General features: G+C 35.4%; 1 protein-coding gene across 2 annotated transcripts in view; it reads right to left on the reverse strand.

Annotated features, from left to right (window-relative positions):
* LOC116594226 (coiled-coil domain-containing protein 7-like) overlaps positions 1 to 20,794 on the reverse strand; it is a 139,138-nt gene that overhangs the window by 38,603 nt on the left and 79,741 nt on the right. For both annotated transcript variants that reach the window (XM_032349336.1, XM_032349335.1), the window contains 2 exons: positions 11,506 to 11,536; positions 10,992 to 11,081 (listed from right to left, as the gene is read on the reverse strand). In XM_032349336.1, the coding sequence (XP_032205227.1) occupies positions 10,992 to 11,081; positions 11,506 to 11,536 (121 nt within the window). The remainder of the gene's footprint in view (positions 1 to 10,991; positions 11,082 to 11,505; positions 11,537 to 20,794) is intronic.

Below are 20,794 nucleotides of genomic sequence, written 5' to 3' on the forward strand. Positions count from 1 at the left end.
ATTAAGGATATAGTCAAAATGTTTCTTATGGCAATTTACTGAATATAAATTGTATTTAAGCTAATACATATCAAAAACTTAAGTGCCCCTGACAAATTATAGCCTGCTTCTCCCTCTGCCTGCTGCTCTCCCTGCTTGTGCTCACTCGCACTTTCTGACAAATGAATAAATAACATCTTTTTTAAAAATGGATAATTAAGTAACTAGGGAAACACTACCAAGTTATGGTAGACACAGGATATTTGTGCCCAGTATCCCTTTTTTTTACCCTTTGTTAAGAAACAGCACCACATTTTCCCTATGACCCTGCAATTGCACTCCTGGGTATTTACCCCAAAGATACAGATGGAGTGAAAAGAAGGGCCATCTGTACCCCAATGTTTATAGCAGCAATGGCCACAGTCGCCAAACTGTGGAAAGAACCAAGATGCCCTTCAACAAACAAATGGATAAGGAAGATGTGGTCCATATACACTATGGAGTATTATGCCTCCATCAGAAAGGATGAATACCCAACTTTTGTAGCAACATGGACGGGACTGGAAGAGATTATGCTGAGTGAAATAAGTCAAGCAGAGAGAGTCAATTATCATATGGTTTCACTTATTTGTGGAGCATAACAAATATCATGGAGGACAAGGGGTGTTAGAGAGGAGAAGGGAGTTGAGGGAAATTGGAAGGGGAGGTGAACTATGAGAGACTATGGACTCTGAAAAACAATCTGAGGGTGCTCGCTTCGGCCGCACATATACTGAAAAACAATCTGAGGGTTTTGAAGGGGTGGGGGGGATGGGAGGTTGGGGGAACCAGGTGGTGGGTATTAGAGAGGGCACGGATTGCATGGAGCACTGGGTGTGGTAAAAAAATAATGAATACTGTTTTTCTGAAAATAAATTAATTAATTAAAAAAAAAAAAGAAAAGAAACAGCACCACATTTTTAAAGCAGGTTCTGCACCTCCCCCATCTCAAACTGTACTAGTGACATTTGACCTAAGCAAAGCCAATAAGATCCTATCACCTAAAACTTGACTATTTTGGAAGAGAAGCAGTTGGAGCTGAGTAATTCCAGAGTCAGTACCCAAAGTGATGGGGGATGAGGGAATAGCCATAAGCTCCTTCTCTAAAATTCTCTGAAAGGACAGAAGTAGAGGATGTCCATGAGCTCCTATTATTTTGACTCCCAGAGTTGTCCTGGTTCTAGCCTTCACCAAACATACTGTTCAATTTTCCTTCAACTCTTTGAATTACCATAATACCCATCTAATAAATTTCTTGCGTTATGTAGAAAGATTTAGATTTAGATTTGCGTTATGTAGATTTTTAGATGTCTTGAAGATGCTGCCACAGTTTCTGATTTTGCATTCTTGTGTTATTTCTTTAGGTTTTGTGTCTCTAAACCACAGTTATTCTGCTCAAAAGATTGGATGTACCCCTATGTTTACTGCAGCATTATTTACAATAGCCAAACTATGGAAGCAGCCCAAGTGCCCATCAGTAGATAAAAAGGCTAAGGAAGATACAGTACACATTACAATGGAATATGGTAACCCTAACCCTAACCTATAGGGTTAACTATATTTCAATTTAAATTGAAATTGTATTATTGTATTAGCAGTTATATGTCAACTATATTTCAATTTAAAAAATTGGTTGTCTACAAAAAAATAAATTAAAAGAGATAATTAAGTTGGGAAAGTAAGCCTCCTTTGGAAGAAAATGGCTATATTTGTTATTCAAATTCCTGAGCTTGACATAACTCTATAGCCATTATTCTCTTCCTACCAACCTATTACACCAACACTCTTCTCTGAAAAAAATACTACCTTTTAAGATCTCTTCATCACTAACTTTGTGTGGATATAATATTACTACTACACATGTAATAATGCTCCTTCCACATTTCTCCTTCACATTTCCCCACAATGATCAGAAATGCTACAAGTAATTTCCAATGATAGAAGTTAAGAGTAGTCATTTATTGATTATATCTTAGATATGTAAAGTATTGGAAATGTGGCCACTGAATTTAATATATTTTATTTTCAAGTTTTCATTTAAATCTCAGTTAACATATAATGCAATATTAGTTTCAGGTGTAGAATTTAGTGACTCATCACTTACATACAATACCCAGTGTTCATCATGACAATCATGACAAGTGCCCTACTTAACACCCAACATCCATTTAACCCAACTGAGGAGTGAAGCAGTAGTGATGTGCAGGAATGAACACAAAAACAGAGGTATAATCTATCAACAAGCACCAAAGTGTCTATAAATCAAACAAGAAAACCATGTTGTATCGTAGACCACATATTGAAGAGGCCGAGATAAAAATCTTTGTTCTATAGAGCAGAATAACTGTGGTTTAGACACAAAACCTAAAGAAATAACACAAGAATGCAAAATCAGAAACTGTGGCAGCATCTTCAAGACTTCTAAAAACCATCCAAGTTTTTTAAATGTAAATCTAATGCATGATTAAAGTACTGCAAAATTCCTACACTTGGCCAGACTATTCAATTATTTAATATTATAATTTACTACTCTTTATTTTTTAGTTTTCTACTCCTACTTGGAACTATATATAAATGAAATTATTCCTAACTGAACATACGTGACAGCCCTGATCTTATATTGAACACTTGTGTAGGATCACGGTTTCTCTAACTGATTAAGCAGCAAATTTCCTGGTCCTCCTTCTGCTTCCTCCTCTAGTAAGGAAGAAATATCAAGAAACCAAAATTAATGAATTCAAGAGTACTTTCCTTTCTTTATGTTGATCTTACAATGAAACATATAGTTTATGAATTTAAATGGTTAATAAAAATTTATTTCTAAGTCATTTGATGTTGTCTATAGTTTGACTTTTATAAGCTATTTTTTAAAAGCAAAGGAGAAAAAAGCAGACAAATTTTATCCTCTACTTGGTATAGTGAATCTGTACCCATACATTATATAACTGCTAATACAATAAAATGTATATTTGAGGAGGTGGAAGAGAAGATGGCAAAGGCGTAGGAAGACACCAGACTCATCACAAACACAACTAGAAAACTATCAAACTGATAAGGAAAATCTGTGTTCTAAGATAGCAGACCAAGCCAGCAGGGGAAGACCAGTCCCTGCCCCAGGGCCCTTCCAGGTTCTTCTTCTGGCTCCGCTTGCTCTGCATGCCAAAATTGCCAGGTATATGGAAGAAGAAGTGTATAAATTAATCTCCCTTGCTTTTGCTCAGGGCTCTGACCTTTGGAGATGACTCTCCTCTGAGCCCACCAGTGTCAAATAAACTTCCTATCCTCCAAGATCGCCGAGTGCCATTTAGTTCTTCTGTCAGGCAATCCAGTCCAGGTTCCCTAACAAAAATCATTCTAAATACCCCAGAAATTATCATGAAGGCTAACAGAACAAACTCCTCAATGGGAGAGAAGAAGCCACATCAAAGAAGTTATGAAGTAGGAAGACGTGGTTTGGGGGAGAAACATGATAAGGGAGCAGAAGGCTAGCTGAGAACAAAACAGAAGCTGGCACCCTACACTGCCCACCCCCTCCATGTGATATGTGTGACATTCCTCAGATACTCCTGGCTGCCCTAAAGCTAAGGAAAGGAAAAACAAATAGTGAATTAATAGAGATCACAGTCCTGCAGGACAGGAATCTCCCTCAGTTCACAAATGTCCTAGTGATTTAAAAGGAAGAAGTTTCTTATCAATAACCTAATTTCCAGAGACCCATAACTCAGTTTCCTGAAGCCCTAACATCACACTCCCCTCCATAAAGTTGAGGTAGGCTGAGGCAGAAAGAGATGTAAATAAAAATGAATTTTTTTAAAACCCACATTGATAAGGATGTGTGATAGGAGGAATGTAACATTCCTCCAGGAAGCTCCCAACTATCTTACTGTAAATGCCTTACTAGAAGGACAAACCTTAACTTGACAAACGGCAAAACTTCTGGTATTCTGTGTGTCTTCTTTAACACATGAAAATTCTATTAAAATCTCCCTTTTCCTTAACTGCCCCAACTGCATAGTATATGATCACCACCCCTCACAACCCCACTGCAGCTCTCTCTGCCCATGGGTCCTGGTGCCATACTTTAATAAAATCACCATTTTTGCTCCAAAGACATCTCAAGAATTCTTTCCTGACTATCAACCTCAAACCCTAACATCTTCCCTACATCAAAACAGGCTTTTGGTGCTGTATAGAGGAAGGAGCTGTGGTCACAGAGAAAGGCAAGTGAGAGAGGAGCACACAGGGGAATGCACAAGGAAAACATTTCTCAAAGCCACTGGCTGGGAAAACAAGAGGGGCAGATTTTCATGAGCTCTTGCAACAGATAGGGCTTAAAGACTGGAGCGTGAAAGGTCACCAGGATTGGCTGGTATAGATCCCAGAGGTCATTGCCCGACTCCTGGAGAAAAGCCAGTCAAATGACCCAGGGGCAGATGGTGTGGAAACAGCAATCTGAAGAATGCCTGGAGGCAGCACTTACAGTGATGCTGCTCTGGGGTCAAAGGAGCTGACTGGTACCATTTCTCTCCCCCCCGCCTCATCATAAACACAGAGTCACCTGAAATCAGCAGAGCAGCAACACTAGCTGCCTAACCTGCTTATAGCAAGTACTACACCCCTGCACTCTGGCACTCTCCCCTTTTCCATCAAGTTTGCCTCAGTTCCAGTGGAGAGGGCCCCTCCCCCAGAAGACCAGCAGAAACCCCTACCCAGAGCACATCTCCCAACCAGAGAGTCTGTGAGGCTTTCAGTTCTAGTGGAAGTAGTATCGGGTCTCATTTAACAAGCAGACCAGAGCAAGCCTTGTTAAAATTCACCATATTCTGGCCAAGGACCAAACACTGCCAATTGCAGGTGAGGACAGCCTCTTCAGATGATTAGCCTAAAGGACAGAGCAGCCAAAATACAGCAGCGAAGCACATGTGGCACACACCAGAGACATTCCCTTGAAGTGCCAGGCCCTGGGCATTATCATATCTCTTCTTCATAAAGCCCTTACTCTCAGAAGCAGGAAACATAACTGGATTTTCTAACAGAGAAGGCAGACACTTAAACAAAATACCAAGATGGAGGAATTCATCCCAAAAGAAAGAACAAGATAAGGTGATGGCCAGAGATCTAAGTAAAACAGATATATGTAACATGCCTGATGGAGAATTTAGAACAACAGTCAAGGATACTCACTGGGCTCAAGATAAGAATGGAAGGCTTCAGGGAGGCCCTTACCCCAGAGATAAGAGTTAAAAAGAAATCATTTAGAAATGAAAAATGCAATAACCAAGATTAGAAACAGACTGGATGTAATGAACACAAGGCTGGAAGAAGCACAAGAACAAATAAGTGAAACAGAGGGTAAGATCATGGAAAATAATGAAACTGAACAAAAGACAGAAATAAGAATTATGGAACATAAGAACAGTGACTCCACCAAACATAACAGTCATATTATGGGAGTCCCAGAAGAAGAGGAGAGAGAAAAGGAGGCACAAATTTTATTTGAGAAAATAATGGCTAAAAACATCCCTAATCTGAGGAAGGAAACACAAATCCAGATCCATGAGGCACAAAGAACTCCCATTAAAATCAATGAAAGCAGGCCAGGAACACCAAGACATATTGAAATTAAATTGCAAAATACAGCAATAAAGAAAAGCAGTCTAAGAAAGCAGGAAGACAAAAGTCCCTAACTTATAAGGAAAGACACATAGGGAGAGAAGGAGATTTTTTTAAAAGAAACTTGGCAAGCCTAAAGAGTGTGGCATGATATATTCTAAGTGCTGAACAGGAAAAATCTGCAGCCAGAATATTCTATCCAGTAAGGCTATCATTCAAAATAGGAAAGAAAAAGAATTTCCCAGAGAAACAAAAACCAAAGGAGTTCATAACCACTAAACCAGCCCTGCAAGAAATATTAAAGGGGACTCTCTGAATGGAAAAATATCCAGAAACACTGACTATACAGGTAATACAATGACACCAAATTCATACCTATCAACAATTACTCTGAATATACATGGACAAAACACTCTAATAAAAAGACAAAGTATGTCAGAATGGATATAAAAATAAGACCCATCTATATGGTGCCTGCAAGAGACTCATTTTAGAACTAAAGACATCTAGAGATTGAAAGTGAGGGGATGGAGAAACATTTACCATGCAAATGGAAGTCAAAAAAAGCTGAGGTAGCAATATTTATGAGACAAATTAGATTTTAAACCAAATATTGTAACAAGAGATGAAAAAGGAAATAATCAAGGGGACTATCTAACAAGAAGATCTAACAATTGGAAATCTTTATGCTTCCAAGGTGGGAGCACCCAAATATATAAAACAATTAATAACAAACATAAAGGAAATAATTGATAATAATACAATAATAATAATAGGGAAGCTTAACACCTTATTTACATCAATGGACAGATCATCTAAGCAGAAAATCAACAAGGAAAAAATGGCTTTGAATTACATATTAGACCAGATGGACTTAACAGATATATTCAGAACATTCCATCCCCAAGCAGTAAAATACACATTCTTTTTGAGTATACATGGAACACTCTCCATAATATCACATACTAGATCACAAATCAGACCTCAACAAGTACAGAAAGACTGAGATCATACCATGCATATCTTTTAACTACACTGCTATAAAACTTGAAGTCAACAACAAGAAAAAATTTGGAAAGACCACAAATACATGGAGGTTAAACAATATGCTACTAAACAATGAATGGGTCAACCAGAAAATCAAGAAAAAAATAAAATAAAAATTTGTGGAAACAAATGAAAATGAAAACACAATGGTTCAAAGCATATGGGATGCAGCCAAAGTGGTCCTAAGAGAGAATTATATAGTAATATAGGTCCACTTCAAGGAGGAAAAATCTCAAATAAACAAACACCAAAAGGAACTAGAAAAAGAACAACAGGGGCGCCTGGGTGGCTCAGTGGTTTGGGCTGCTGCCTTCGGCTCGGGCATGATGTCAGGGTCCTGGGATCGAGCCCCGCATCGGGCTCCCTGCTCCGCAGGAAGCCTGCTTCCCTCTCTCTCTCTCTCTCTCTCTCTGCCTGCCTCTCTGCCTACTTGTGATCTCTGTCTGTCAAATAAATAAATAAAATCTTTAAAAAAAAAAAAAAAAAGAAAGAAAAAGAACAACAAATGAAGCCTAAAGCTAGCAAAAGGAGGGAAATAATAAAGATTAGAGCAGAAACAAATGCTATAGAAAAAAAAAAAAAACAACAACAGATCATTGAAACCAGTAGCTGGTTCTTTTGAATATTTAATAAAATTGATAAACTCCTAGCCAAACTTATCAAAAAGAAAAAAGAAAGGACCCAAATAAATAAAATGACAAATGAGAAGAGAAATAATAACTACAAAATATAAAAACACAATTATAAGGGAATATTGTGAAAAACTGTATGCCAGTAAGCCTGAAAGAAACAGATGAATTTCTAAAAATGTATAAACATACAAACTATCAAAACCAAAACTGGAAGAAATATAAAACTGAACAAACCATGAGCAACAAAGAAATTGAATCAGTAATAAAAAATTTCCCAAGAAACAAAAGTCCAGGGCCAGATGGCTTCAATGCAAATTCTACCAAACATTTAAAGAGAGTCAATATCTATTCTTCTCAAACTATTCCAAAAATAAGGAAGGAAAACCTCCAAATTCATTCCATGATGCCAGTATTACCCTGGTACCAAAACTAGATAAAGATTCCAATAACAAAGAAAACTACAGGCCAATATCCCTAATGAACAAGAATACAAAAATTCTCAGTAAAATACTAACAAATGAAATCCAACAGCACATTAAAAGAATCACTCACCAAAATCAAGTGGGATTTATTCCTGGAAGGGTGGTTCAATATTCACAAATCAATTAGTGTGATACACTACATTAATAAAAGAAAGGATAAACAATATGATCCTTTCAATAAATGTAGAAACAGCTTCTGACAAAGTACAACATCCATTCTAAAAATCCTCAACAAAGTAGGGGTAAAAGAAACACACCTCAACATCATAAAGGCCATATATGAAAAACCCACAGCTAATATCATTCTTAATGGGGAAAAAAATGAAAGCTTTTATCTACAGTCAGGAAATAGGGATATCCACTCTCACCACTGTTATTTAACATAGTACTGGAAATCCTAGCTACAGCAATCAGACAACAAAAAGAAATAAAACGATCAAATCAGCAAGGAAGAAATCACAGTTTCACTATTGGCAGATGACATGACACTCTAGATAGAAAATCCGGAAGACTACAGCAAAAAAATTGCTAGAACTGATACACAAATTCAGTAAAGTTTCAAGATACAAAAATCAACAAAGAGAAATCTGTTGCATTTCTACATGTCAGTAGTGAAACAGCAGGAAGAGAAATCAAGGAATCAATCCCACTTATTATTGTACCAAAAACCATAAGATACCTAGGAATAAACCTAGTAAGTAAGAAGTAAAAGAGCTATATTCTGAAAACCATAAAACACTGATGAAAGGGGTGCCTAAGTGGCTCAGTGGATTGGGCTGCTGCCTTCAGTTCAGGTCATGATCTCAGGGTCCTGAGATCAAGCTCCGCATTGCGCTCTCTGCTCAGCAGGGAGCCTGCTTCCTCCTGACTCTCTGCCTACTTGTGATCTCTCTTTCTCTGTCAAATAAATAAACAAAATCTTAAAAAAAAAAAAAAAAAACACTGATGAAAGAATGTGAAGATGACACAAAGAAATGGAAAGGCATTTCATGCTCATGGACTGGAAGAACATTGTTAAAATGTCTATATTACCCAAAGTGTTCTACACATTTAATGCAATTCCTATCAAAATACCAATAGCACTTTTCACAGAGTTAGAACAAACAATCCTAAAATTTGTGTAGTACAAGAGACCCTGAATATCCAAAGCTACTTTGAAAAAGCAAAGTAAGTCAGGAAGCATCACAATTCCAGACTTCAAGCCCTATTACAAAGCTGTAATCATCAAGACAGTATGGTACTGGCTCAAAAACAGACACACTGATCAATGGAACAGAACAGAAAACCCAGAAATGAACCCATAAGTACATATTCAATTAAGCTTCAACAAACCAGGAAAGAATATCCAATGGAAAAAAAGAGTCTTCTCAACCAATGATGTTAGGAAAACTGGACAACAGTGTACAAAAGAATGAAACTAGACCACTTTCTTACACCATACACAAAAGGACTAAAGGAATAGGATTAAAGACCTAAATGTCTAAATGTCTAAAGACCTAAATGCCAAGAAATCATCAAAATACTACAGGAGAACACAGGCAATAAACTCTTTGACATCAGCTGTAGCAACTTCTTACTAAATATGTATCCTGAAGCAAGAGACACAAAAGCAAAAATAAACTATTGGGACATCAAAATAAAAAGCTTTTGCACAGAGAAGGAAACAATCAACAAAACTAAGAGGTAATCTTTGGAATGAAAGGAGGTATTTTCAAATGACATATCTGATGACAGGTTTAGTATCCAAAATATATAAAGAATGTGTAAAACTCAATACCCAGTTAACAAATGGTCAGAAGACATAAATAGGTATTTTTCCAAAGAAGATATCCAGATGGCCAAAAGACACATAAAAACATGATCAACACCACTCATCATCAGGGAAATGCAAATCAAAACTGCAATGAGATATCACGTCATATGTGTCAGAATGGTTGAAATTAACAACAAAGGAATCAACACATGTTGGCAGGAGATGAAGAAAGGGGAACCCTCTTGCACTGTTGGTAGGAATGCAAACTGGTATAGCCACTCTGGAAAACAGTATGGAGGTTCCTTAAAAAGTTAAAGATAGAACTATCTACTATCCAGCAATTGCACTATTAAGTATTTACCCAAAGAATACAAAAATACTAATTCTAAGGGATACGTGCACACAGATTATCAACCAATAGCCGAATTATGGAAAGAGTCCAAATGTCCATTGACTGTTGAATGGGTAAAAAAGAAAAGATGTGGTGTTTGAACACAACACACCCACCCACACACACACACACACACACACACAGAGAGAGAGAGAGAGAGAGAGAGAGAGAGAGAGAGGAGCATTACTCAGCCATGAAAAAGAATGAATTCCTGCCATTTACAATGACATGGATAGAACTAGAGAATACTGCTAAGCAATATAAGTCAGAAGGGGTGCCTGGGTGGCTCAGTCAGTTAAACATATGCCTTCAGTTCAGGTCAAAATCCCAGGGTCCTAGGATCGAGCCCCATATTGGGTTCCCTGCTGAGTGGGAAGCCTGCTTCTCCCTCTCCCTCTGCTGCTGCCTTTGGCTTGTACTCTCTCACTCTCTCTCAAATAAATAAATAAAATATTTTTAAAATAAGAGAAAGACAAATATCATACGACTTCACTCATATGTGGAATTTAGGAAACAAATGATCATAGGGGAAAAAAAGAATGAGGAAAACCAAGAAACAGACGCTTAGCTGTACAGAACAAATTGAGGGTTACCAGTAAGGGTGGGTGGGGGGAACGGGTTAAGCAGGTGATGGGGATTAAGGAGTTTACTTGTTATGGATAGCACTGGGTGTTATATGTAAGGGTTGAATCAGGAAATTGTACTCCTGAAGCTAATATCACATTGTATGTTAACTGGAAATTTTTTAGGACTTAAAAAGAGATAAAATATATTTTAAAACTCTAACTTATTTAAATTTTAATAAATAAATATTTGGCCTAGAAATGTCTTTCAGAATATTTAAATTTTATGTCCATTTTTCATAGCATCTTTTTGGTTTTAATAGCTAATATGGTAATTTAGAAAATAGCTTTATTTTATTTTTTAAGGCACAGCTGTTAACTATTAATATCAAAAATGTATTATAGAACATTTAAATATATCTTTAACTTCTATCCTACAAAATAAGGTTTTTTAGGTATTCTACCATTTTCAGACACTAAAATTGAACTAACCTCAGGATTCTTTAACTTCTGTAGTTCACTTTCCAGCCCTAATTTCTCCTCTAATAACACTTGAAAGTTACTTTCCATTTGTTTGTATTTCTAAAAGCAAATAGTATAATTTTAGTAACAATGAAAAGCATACATTTCAATATAGACAAACTATTGGCACACTTAATTATTAAAGTCTTCATTAACTCGTGAAAATAATGAACCATTGGTATTAATCTGCATTATGAATGATAACTGGGGCTCAAAGAGGCAAACAAACTAGAAGTAACAATGAATAGAAATTTAGAAGACTATGGGGTATTAAAGTTCAATATTTCATAAATGAAGTGTTTTTGAGTGATAATAAAGTCTAGTAAAATCAAAAAAAGACAAAGCTTCCCAGCTCACATATGCATAGAAATTTCTTAAATAAACTGAAGAAGTACTGAATCTTTAAGATTATGCATCCTGATAATTTCTAGAGTCTAACATTATCAAGGGCAAAGTATATTTTCAAACAGAGTGCTATACTTACAGCTTCTAACAAACTTTGATCACTCACAGCTCTGAAAAACAAACCAAAAATATCTATAATGTATTATCCTTTTACATTTATATTTTTACTATGTAACATACTTATATATTTTCTTTGAAAAAAAAAGGTAATATAATAAAGGTTAAAGTACAGTTTGACTACCATTCCAAAAAATCTGATCCTATCTCTAGAGATTATCAGATTTTTGTGTATCTTTTCAGAACTTGTTTCATTATTCATAAAATGCTACACATACCTATTTAATTACATAATTTTTGTTAGTGGGTCAGGTGACTGTTTTGTTTTCTTTTTGCACATAAATGACATCAATGTATACATTGTCCTAAACTTATTTTCACTTAATACAACATCTAAGATCTACATATATTAGTAATACAGGCATATTTCACTCCTTTTAAATACCACTTCTTGTTTCATAGCAGGATTTGGCAAAGTTTTTATATTAAGAGCCAGATAGGAAATATTTTACACTTTGTAGGTCAGATGATCAGTCAGCTACCCCAACTCAGCAAAAACAGCCATAGATGATAGGTAAATCAATGGGTCTAACTAGATTTGACTCATGGGCTGCAGTTTGCTGAACACTGTTCTAAGGTATGGGTAAACTATAGATTTTTTTTGACAAATGATTTATTTATTATAATTCAGATTTTTAAGCTTTAAGATACAATTAACATACCATCAAATTCATTTATTTAAAGTGTACAGATCAATGGGTTTTAATAGATTCACCAAGTTGAGCATCTATTTTCACTAATTTTAGAACATTTAATGACCTCAAAAAGAAACTCTCCTCATTCTTCCCAGCACTGCCTCAACGCTGGCAGACACTAATCTACTTTCTGTCTCTAGAGATTTGACTATCTGGATATTTCATTTAAATAAAAATATATAGTATATGGTCTTTTGAAACTTGTTTCTTACATTTAGTATAATGCTTTCAAGGTTCATCCATGTTGTAGCATATATCAGTGCTGTGTTCCTTTTTACTACCAAATACTATTCCACTGTATAGGTGTATATATTTTATTTATTCTTTCACCAGTTTGTGGGCACTTAAATTGTTTTCACTTTGGGGCTATTATGAATAATGCTACTATGAATATCCATGTACAAGTTTTTGCTTATATATGTTTTCAATCACTCAGGTATAAACATAGGAATAGAATTCTGGGTTTCAGTATATATAGAATATACTGAGTTTGTATTTAACATTTTGAAGAACTGACAAACTGGTTTCCATAGCAGACAGACCACTTCAATTCCACCAGTAATGTACGAGGGTTCCAACTCCTCCACATCCTTGCCAACAATTGTTACAGTCGTCTTTTTTTCCTTATAGCCATCCTAAAGGGTGTGAAGTAGTACATCACTGCAGTGTTGATTTGAAAGTGCCTAATGACAATGATGTTAAACATAATTTCATGTGCTTATTGACCATTTATATATCTTGCTTCAGAAAATGTATAATCAGATTATTTGCCCATTTTTAATTTGGGTTATTTATCTTATTATTAAAGCATAAGTGTTTATATATTCTGGATACAAGTCCCTTATCAAAAATATGATTTGTGAATAGTTTTTGCAATCTGAGTTATTTTCACACTCTTGATGTATCATATGTAGTACAAAAGTTTTTAATTTTATGAAAGTCAACTTATCTATTTTTTCTTTTGTTGGTTGTGCTTTTGGTGTCCTATTTAAGATGCCATTACCCTACTCAAGGCCACAAAGATTTATTCCTACATTTCTTCTAAAAGGCTTATAGTTTTAGCTCTTAAATTTAGGTTTCTGGTAATTTTTGAGTTAGTTCTAGTGGATGGCATAAAGAAAGGATGCAACTTCATTCTTTCACGTATGGATATCCCAATCCAAGTATCCAAGCATCAGTTATTAAAAAGACTACTCTTTCCACAGATGATATATCTGATAAAAGGTTAATACCCAAAATATATAAAGAAATTACAGAAGTCAACAACAAGAAAAAACAAAGTCTGATTTTTAAATGGGCAAAAGAGAGAATAAACATTTTTCCAAAGACCATACACATGGCAAACAGACAAATGAAAAATACTCAATAACACTAATTGTTGGGGAAACGCAAATCAAAACTACAGTAAGATATCACCTCCAACCTCCTATAATTAGGCTAAAATAAAAATTAAAAAAACCAAGAATCTCTGTCAAATAAATAAATATAATCGTTAAAAAAATCAATTTTCAGCATAACAGTATATGCTGAAAATAAATTAATTTAATTTAAAAAAATCAATTAACCATGAGTTTAAGGGTTTCTGGACATTCAATTTTATCCCACTGATGTATATAGGTCTAACCTTATGCCAGTACTACATTGTCTTGATTACTACAACCTTGTATTAAGTTTTAACATTAGTTAAATGTAAAAAATAATTAAAATAATAATGAAATTAATTAAACTTGAGTCCTCCAACTTTGTTCTTCTTAAGATTTCTTTGGCTATTCTGGATTCCTTGCATTTCTACATGAATTTTAGGATCAGCTTGTCAGTTCACCAAAAAGAAAGCGGAGATTTTGATATAGATTGCATTGAATCTGTAGATCAATTTGCAGAGCACTGCCATTTTAAGATTATTAAATCTAACAGCCCATGAAAATGGAATGTCTATCCATTTAATTAGGTCTTCTTTAAGTTCTTTAAATGTTTTGCAGTTTCCATTGAAAAAGAAGTCTTACACTTCTTTTGTTAAATTCTTTCTTGTTGTCTGCAATGCTATTTTAAATGGAGTTGTTTTCTTTCATTTGTGGAATGTTGATCACCATATATTAGTTTCCTAAGACTGCTGTTACAAAGTCTCACAATCTGGGTAACTTAAAGCAACAAAAATTTATGTTCTTACAGTTCTAGAGACCATAAATCTAAAATATAGTTGTTAGGATCATGCTCCCTCTGAAACTTCTAAAGGAAAATCCCTGTTTTCCTCTTCTAGTTTCTATTAATCCCTGGTACTCTTTGGATTGTAGTAGCATAAACCCAACCTCTGCCTCCATAATCTCTTTCCTCTTTGGGTACTGTCTTCTCCAGTTATTACAAGGATACCAGTCATTTTGGAATAAGGGCCAATCCTATCCCACTATGACCTCCTCTTAATTTTATCTATAATGACCCTATTTGAAAATAACTTCATTATGAGATACTAGGAGTTAGAGCTTCAACATAACTCTTTGGGGGACACAATTTAACCTGTGACAGTTAGTGCATAGAAACATAATTGATTTTTATTTATAAATCTTGTATGTTGCAAAATGTGAGTTCACTTATTTCTTCATATAGATTTTAGTGGATCCCTTAAGATTTTCTATACACAAGATCATTACAACTACAAAAAGAGGTATAGTTTTACTTCTAACTTTCCAATATGAACACCTTTCATTCCTTTTCTTCTCTAGTTGCCCTGGCTAGAACCTGTACTACAATGGTGAATAGATGTGCTAAGAATGTCCTGTTTTCTTCCTGATCTTAGAATGTCACCATTAAGCATAGTGTTAACTATGAGTTTTCATAGATAGCTTTTATCAGATTAAGGAAGCTCCCTTCTGTTCCTAGGTTGTGAAGTATTTTTATCATAAAATGCTAGGATTTTGTCAAGTGCTTTTACTTTGTCTAGTAAACTGATCATGTGATTTTTTTTTTTTTTTTTGGTCCTTCATTCAATCAGTACTGTGTATTACATTAATTGTTATTTGCATTTTAAACCAACCTTGCATTCCTTGGATAATTTCGCTTGCTTGTGTATAACCCAGTTTATATATTGCTAGATTCAATTTGGTAATATTTTGGTGGATTTTGCTGGATTTTGGCATTTGTATTCATAACATATTAGTCTATAATTTTATTTTCTCATGATATTTTTGTCTGATTTTAATATTAGAGATATTTAATTCTGTGCATTTCAAACAATAAGTTTTGTTGCAGTCCCTCTAACTGAACATGGAAAATCATGACCTAAACAAAAAATTTAACTGAAAAAAGTTTTTATTATGTAAAATTTTAAATAACTGCAAAGAAATGTAGCTAATCAAATTTTGAACTTTTTGAACAGTTTCATCATTACAGTTCTGAAGTTATTTATTTAAATTCAAGCAGGCAACATATAGTACATCATTAGTTTTAGATGTAGTGTCTAATAATTCATTGGTTGCATACTTAAGAAACTCTCAAGGTTTTTCTATCTCTCTGATGATTTCCCATTCAGTATTCCCTTCTTCCCTTACAATTCTCTGCACTCTTTCTTACATTCCACGTATGAGTGAAACCATATTGTCTTTCTCTGACTGACTTATTTCTCTCAACATTATACCTTCCAGTTCCATCCATGCTGATGTAAATGTTAGGTATGCATCTTTTCTGATGGCTGAGTAATATTCCACATCTACCTTATCCATTTATCTGTCAATGGACATCTTGGCTCTTTCCACATTTTGGTTATTATGGACATTTCTGCTATAAACACTGGGGTACAGGTACCCCTTTGGATCAACGCATTTGTATCTTTGGGGTAAATAACTAATAGTGCAATTCTGGGCCATAGGGTACCTCTATTTTTAACTTCTTGAGGAACCTCCATACTGTTTTCCAGAGTGGCTGTACCGGTTTGCATTCACACCAATGGCGTGAGAGAGTTCCCCTTTCTCTGCATCTTCAACAATATTTGTTGTTTCCTGTCTTGTTAATTTTAGCCATTTTGACTGGCATGAGGTGGTATCTCATTGTGGTTTTGATTTGTATTTCCCTGATGCCAAGTGATATGCAGCATTTTTTCATGTGTCTGTTGGCCATTTGGATGTCGTCTTTGAAGACGTCTGTTCATGTCTTCTGACAATTTCTTGACTGGATTATTTGTTTTATGAGTGTTGAGTTTGATAGGTTCTTTATAGATCTTGGACACTAGCCCTTTATCTGATATGTCATTTGTTAATTATCTTCTCCCATTCTGTAGGTTAACCTTTAGTTTTGCTGACTGTTTCCTTTGCTGTGCAGAAGTTTTTATCTTGATTAAGTTCCAACACTCCAGTTTTGCTTTAGTTTCCCTTGTCTTTGGAGACATGTCTTGCAATAAGTTGCTGCAGCCAAGGTCGAAGAGGTTGCTGCCTGTGTTCTCCTCTAGGATTTTATGGATTCCTTTCTCACGTTTAGGTCTTTCATCCACTTTATCTTTGTGTATGGTATAAGAAAATGATCCAGTTTCTTTCTTCTACATGTGGCTGTCTATCTTTCCAAGCACCATTTATTAAAGAGACTATCCTTTTCCACTGGATATTCTTTCCTGCTTTGTCAAAGATTAGTTGACCATAGAGCTGAGAGTCCATTTCTTGCTTCTCTATTCCATTTCACTGATATATGTGTCTGTTTTTGTGCCAGTATCATAATGATTTGATGATCACAGCTTTGTAATACAGCTTGAAGTCTTTTTTTTAAGATTTTATTTATTTATTTGACAGAGAAAGACAGAGTGAGAAAGGGAACACAAAAAGGGGGAGTGGGAGAGGGAGAAGCAGGCTTCCCGTGGAGCAGGGAGCCCGATGCGGCACTAGACCCCAGAACCCTGGGATCATGACACTTAAAGACTGAGCCACCCAGGTACCCATAGCTTGAAGTCTTTTTTTTTTTTTAAGATTTTTATTTATTTATTTGACAGAGAGAGATCACAAGTAGGCAGAGAGGCAGGCAGAGAGAGAGGAAGGGAAGCAGGCTCCCTGCTGAGCAGAGATCCCGATGTGGGGCTCGATCCCAGGACCCCAGGATCATGACCTGAGCCAAAGGCAGAGGCTTAACCCACTGAGCCACCCAGGCACCCGAAGTCTTAATAAATTAAATTATTAATTTAAATAATTAAATTGTGATGCCACAACTTTGGTTTTCCTTTTCAATATTTTCTAGCTATTTGGGGTTTTGGGTTTTGTTTTGGTTCGGTTCCATACAAATTTTAGGATTGCTTTTCCAGCTCTGTGAAAAATGCCGATTTTGATAGAGATTGCATTGAATGTGTAGATTGCTCTATGTAGCGCAGACATTTTAACAAGATTTGTTCTTCCAATCCATGAGCATCGATGTTTTTCCATCTCTTTGTGCCTTCCTCAATTTCTTTCATAAGTGTTCTGTAGTTTTTAGAGTAGAGATTGTTTACCTCTTTGGTTAGGTTTATTCCTAGGTATCTTGCGGTTATTGGTACAATTGTAAGTGGGGTAGATTCCTTCTTTTTCTTCTGTCTCATTGTTGATGTATAGAAATGCAACTGATCTCTCTGCATTGATTTTATATCCTGCCATGTTACTGAATTGCTGTATGAGTTCTAGCAATTTTGGGGTGAAGTCTTTTGGATTTTCCACATAAAGAACCTTATCATCTGCAGAGTGAGAGTTTAACTTCTTTGCCAATTTGAATGGGTTTTTTTGTTTTTTTTTTTTCTGAATGTTAAAGCTAGGACTTCTAGTACTATGTTGAACAAAAGAGGTGAGAGTGTGAGTCCCTGTCAAGTTCCTGACTTCAAGGGAAAAGCTCTCAGTTCTTCCCTATAGAGGATGATATTTGCTTTGGGGTTTTCATAGATAGCTTATATGATGTTCAGGTATGTTCTCTCTATCCGTACACTGTAGAGAATTCAAGAAAAGATGCTATTTTTGTCTAATGCTTTTTCTGCATCCGTTTAGAGGATCACATGGTTCTTGTCCTTTCTTCTATTAATGTGATATATTGTGTTGGTTGATGTGTAAATTCTGAACACACTTGTAGCCCAGGAATAAATCCCACCTCGTCGTGCTGAATAATCCTTTTAATGTACAGCTGGATCCTATTGGCTAGTATTTTGGTGAGAATTTTTACATCCATGTTCATCAGGGATATTGGTCTATATTTCTCCTTTTTGGTGGAGCCTTTGGTTTTGGGGTTAAGGTAATGCTGGCCTCATAAAATGAGTTTAGAAGTTTCCCCTCCATTTCTATTTCTTGGAACAGTTTCAGAAGAATAGGTATGTATTCTTCCTTAAATATTTGGTAGAATTCCACTGGAAAGCCATCTGGTTCTGGATTCTTGTTTTGTTGGGAGGTTTTTGATTACTACTTCAGTTTCTTTGCTGATTATGGGTCTGTTCAGGTTTTCTATTTCCTCCTGTTTCAGTTTTGGTGTTGATCATTACCTTTCCTCTTTCATTCATGATTTTATTAATTTGGGTCCTTTCTCTTTTCTTTTTGTTAAGTATAGCTAGAGGTTTATCAATCTTATTAATTTTTTCAAAGAACCACCTTCTAGTTTCATTAATTTGTTCTGTTCTTTTGGTTTCTATTTCACTGACTTCTGTTCTAATTTTTATTATTTCCCTCTGCTTGATTTAGGCTTTATTTGCTGTTCTTTCCCCAGCTCCTTTAAGTTTAGCTTATGTACTTAAGTGTTTTCCAATTTTTTGAGAAAGGCTTGTATTGCTATGTATTACTTCCCTCTTAGGACTACTTTGGCTGTATCCCAACAGTTTTAAACAGTTGTGTTTTCATTTTCATTTCTTTCCATGAATTTTAATCCTTCTTTAATTTCCTGGTTGACCCGTTCATTCATTAGTAGGATGCTCTTTAGCCTCCAAATGTTTGTATTCCTTCCAAATTTCCTCTTGTGATTGAGTTCAAGTTTCAAAGCACTGTGATCTGAAAATATGCAGGGAAAAATCTCAGTACCAGCTGAGACCTGATTTGTGATCCAGTATGTGATCTACACTGGAGAATGTTCCATGTGCACTCAAGAAGAATGTGTATTCTGTTGCTTTAGGATGGAATATATATATATATATATATATATATATATATATATATATATATATATATATATCTGTGAAGTCCATCTTGTCCAGGATGTCATTTAAAGCCCTTGTTTCCTTGTTGATCTTCTGCTTAGATGATTTGTCCATTGCTGTGAGCAGTGAAGTCCTCTAGTATTGTTGTATTATCAATGTGTTTAATTTTATTATTGATTTATATAATTGACTGCTCCCAAGTTAAAGAGCATAAATATTTATAATTATTAGATTCTTGTAGGATATAGCCTTTAATTATGACACTATATCATAGTTTCAGAGTGTCAACCTTTATTACAGTGTTTGGTTTATAATCTAATTTGTCTGATATAAGGATTGCCACCCAGCTTTCTTTTGATGTCCATTAGCCTGATAAATGATTTTTCAACCCCGCCCACTTTCAAACTGGAGGTGTCTTTAGGTCTAAAATGAGTCCATTATAGACAATATATGGATAGGTCTTGCTTTTTTTTTATCAAATCTGACACCCTGTGTCTTGTGATTGAAGCATTTATCCTATTTACATTCAGAGTAACTATTGAAAGATATAAATTTAGTGCCATTGTATTACATGTAAAGTACCTGTTTCTATAGATTATCTTTGTTTCTTTCTGTTAACTGTTACTCTCAGGTGCTCTCTTCACTTACAGGGCCCTGATTTAATGATTACAAATTGTTTTAGTTTCTGTTTGTCCTGGAAGCTTTTTATCGATCTTTCCATTCTGAATGACAGACTTTCTGGATAAAGTACCTTGGCTGTATGTTTTTCTCATTTAGTACCCTGAATATATAACGTTAGCCCCTTCTGCTTCTGGCCTGCCAGGTCTCTGTTGATAGGTATGCTGCCAATCTAATGTTCCTACTCTGTAGGTTTAAGGAGCTCTTGTCTCAAGCTGCTTTTAGGATTTTCTCTTTATCTCTGAAATTTGCAAGCTTCAATATATATGTTGGGGTATCAATCTATTTTTATTGATTTTGAGGCAGGGTTCTCTCTAACTTCTGGACTTGAATACCTGTTTCCTTCCCCAAATTAGGTTAAGTTCTCAGCTATGATTTGCTCAAATATACCTTCTACCCCTTTCTTCTTCCTCTGGGACTCTGAGAATTCTAGTATTATTTTGCTTTATAGTATCACTGATTTCTCTAAACCTCCTTTCATGGTCTATTAGCTGTGTTTCTCTCTTTTCTTCAGTTTCCTTCCTTCCTTTCCATCAACTTATCTTCCATGTCACTGACTCTCTCTTCTACCTCATTTACGCTAGCTTTTAGAGTATCCATTTTAGACTGCATATCAGTTAAACCATTTTATTTTTAGCCTGGTTAGATTTTATTTCTGCACAAAGAGATTCTCTAATGTCTTCTATGCTTTTTCAAGCACAGCTAGTAACTTTATAATTGTTAACCTGAATTTCAGCCCCAACATTTTACTTACATCCATATCAGTTAGA

The sequence above is a fragment of the Mustela erminea genome, chromosome 6 (assembly GCF_009829155.1).
Source record: "Mustela erminea isolate mMusErm1 chromosome 6, mMusErm1.Pri, whole genome shotgun sequence".
Classification (NCBI taxonomy): domain Eukaryota; kingdom Metazoa; phylum Chordata; class Mammalia; order Carnivora; family Mustelidae; genus Mustela; species Mustela erminea.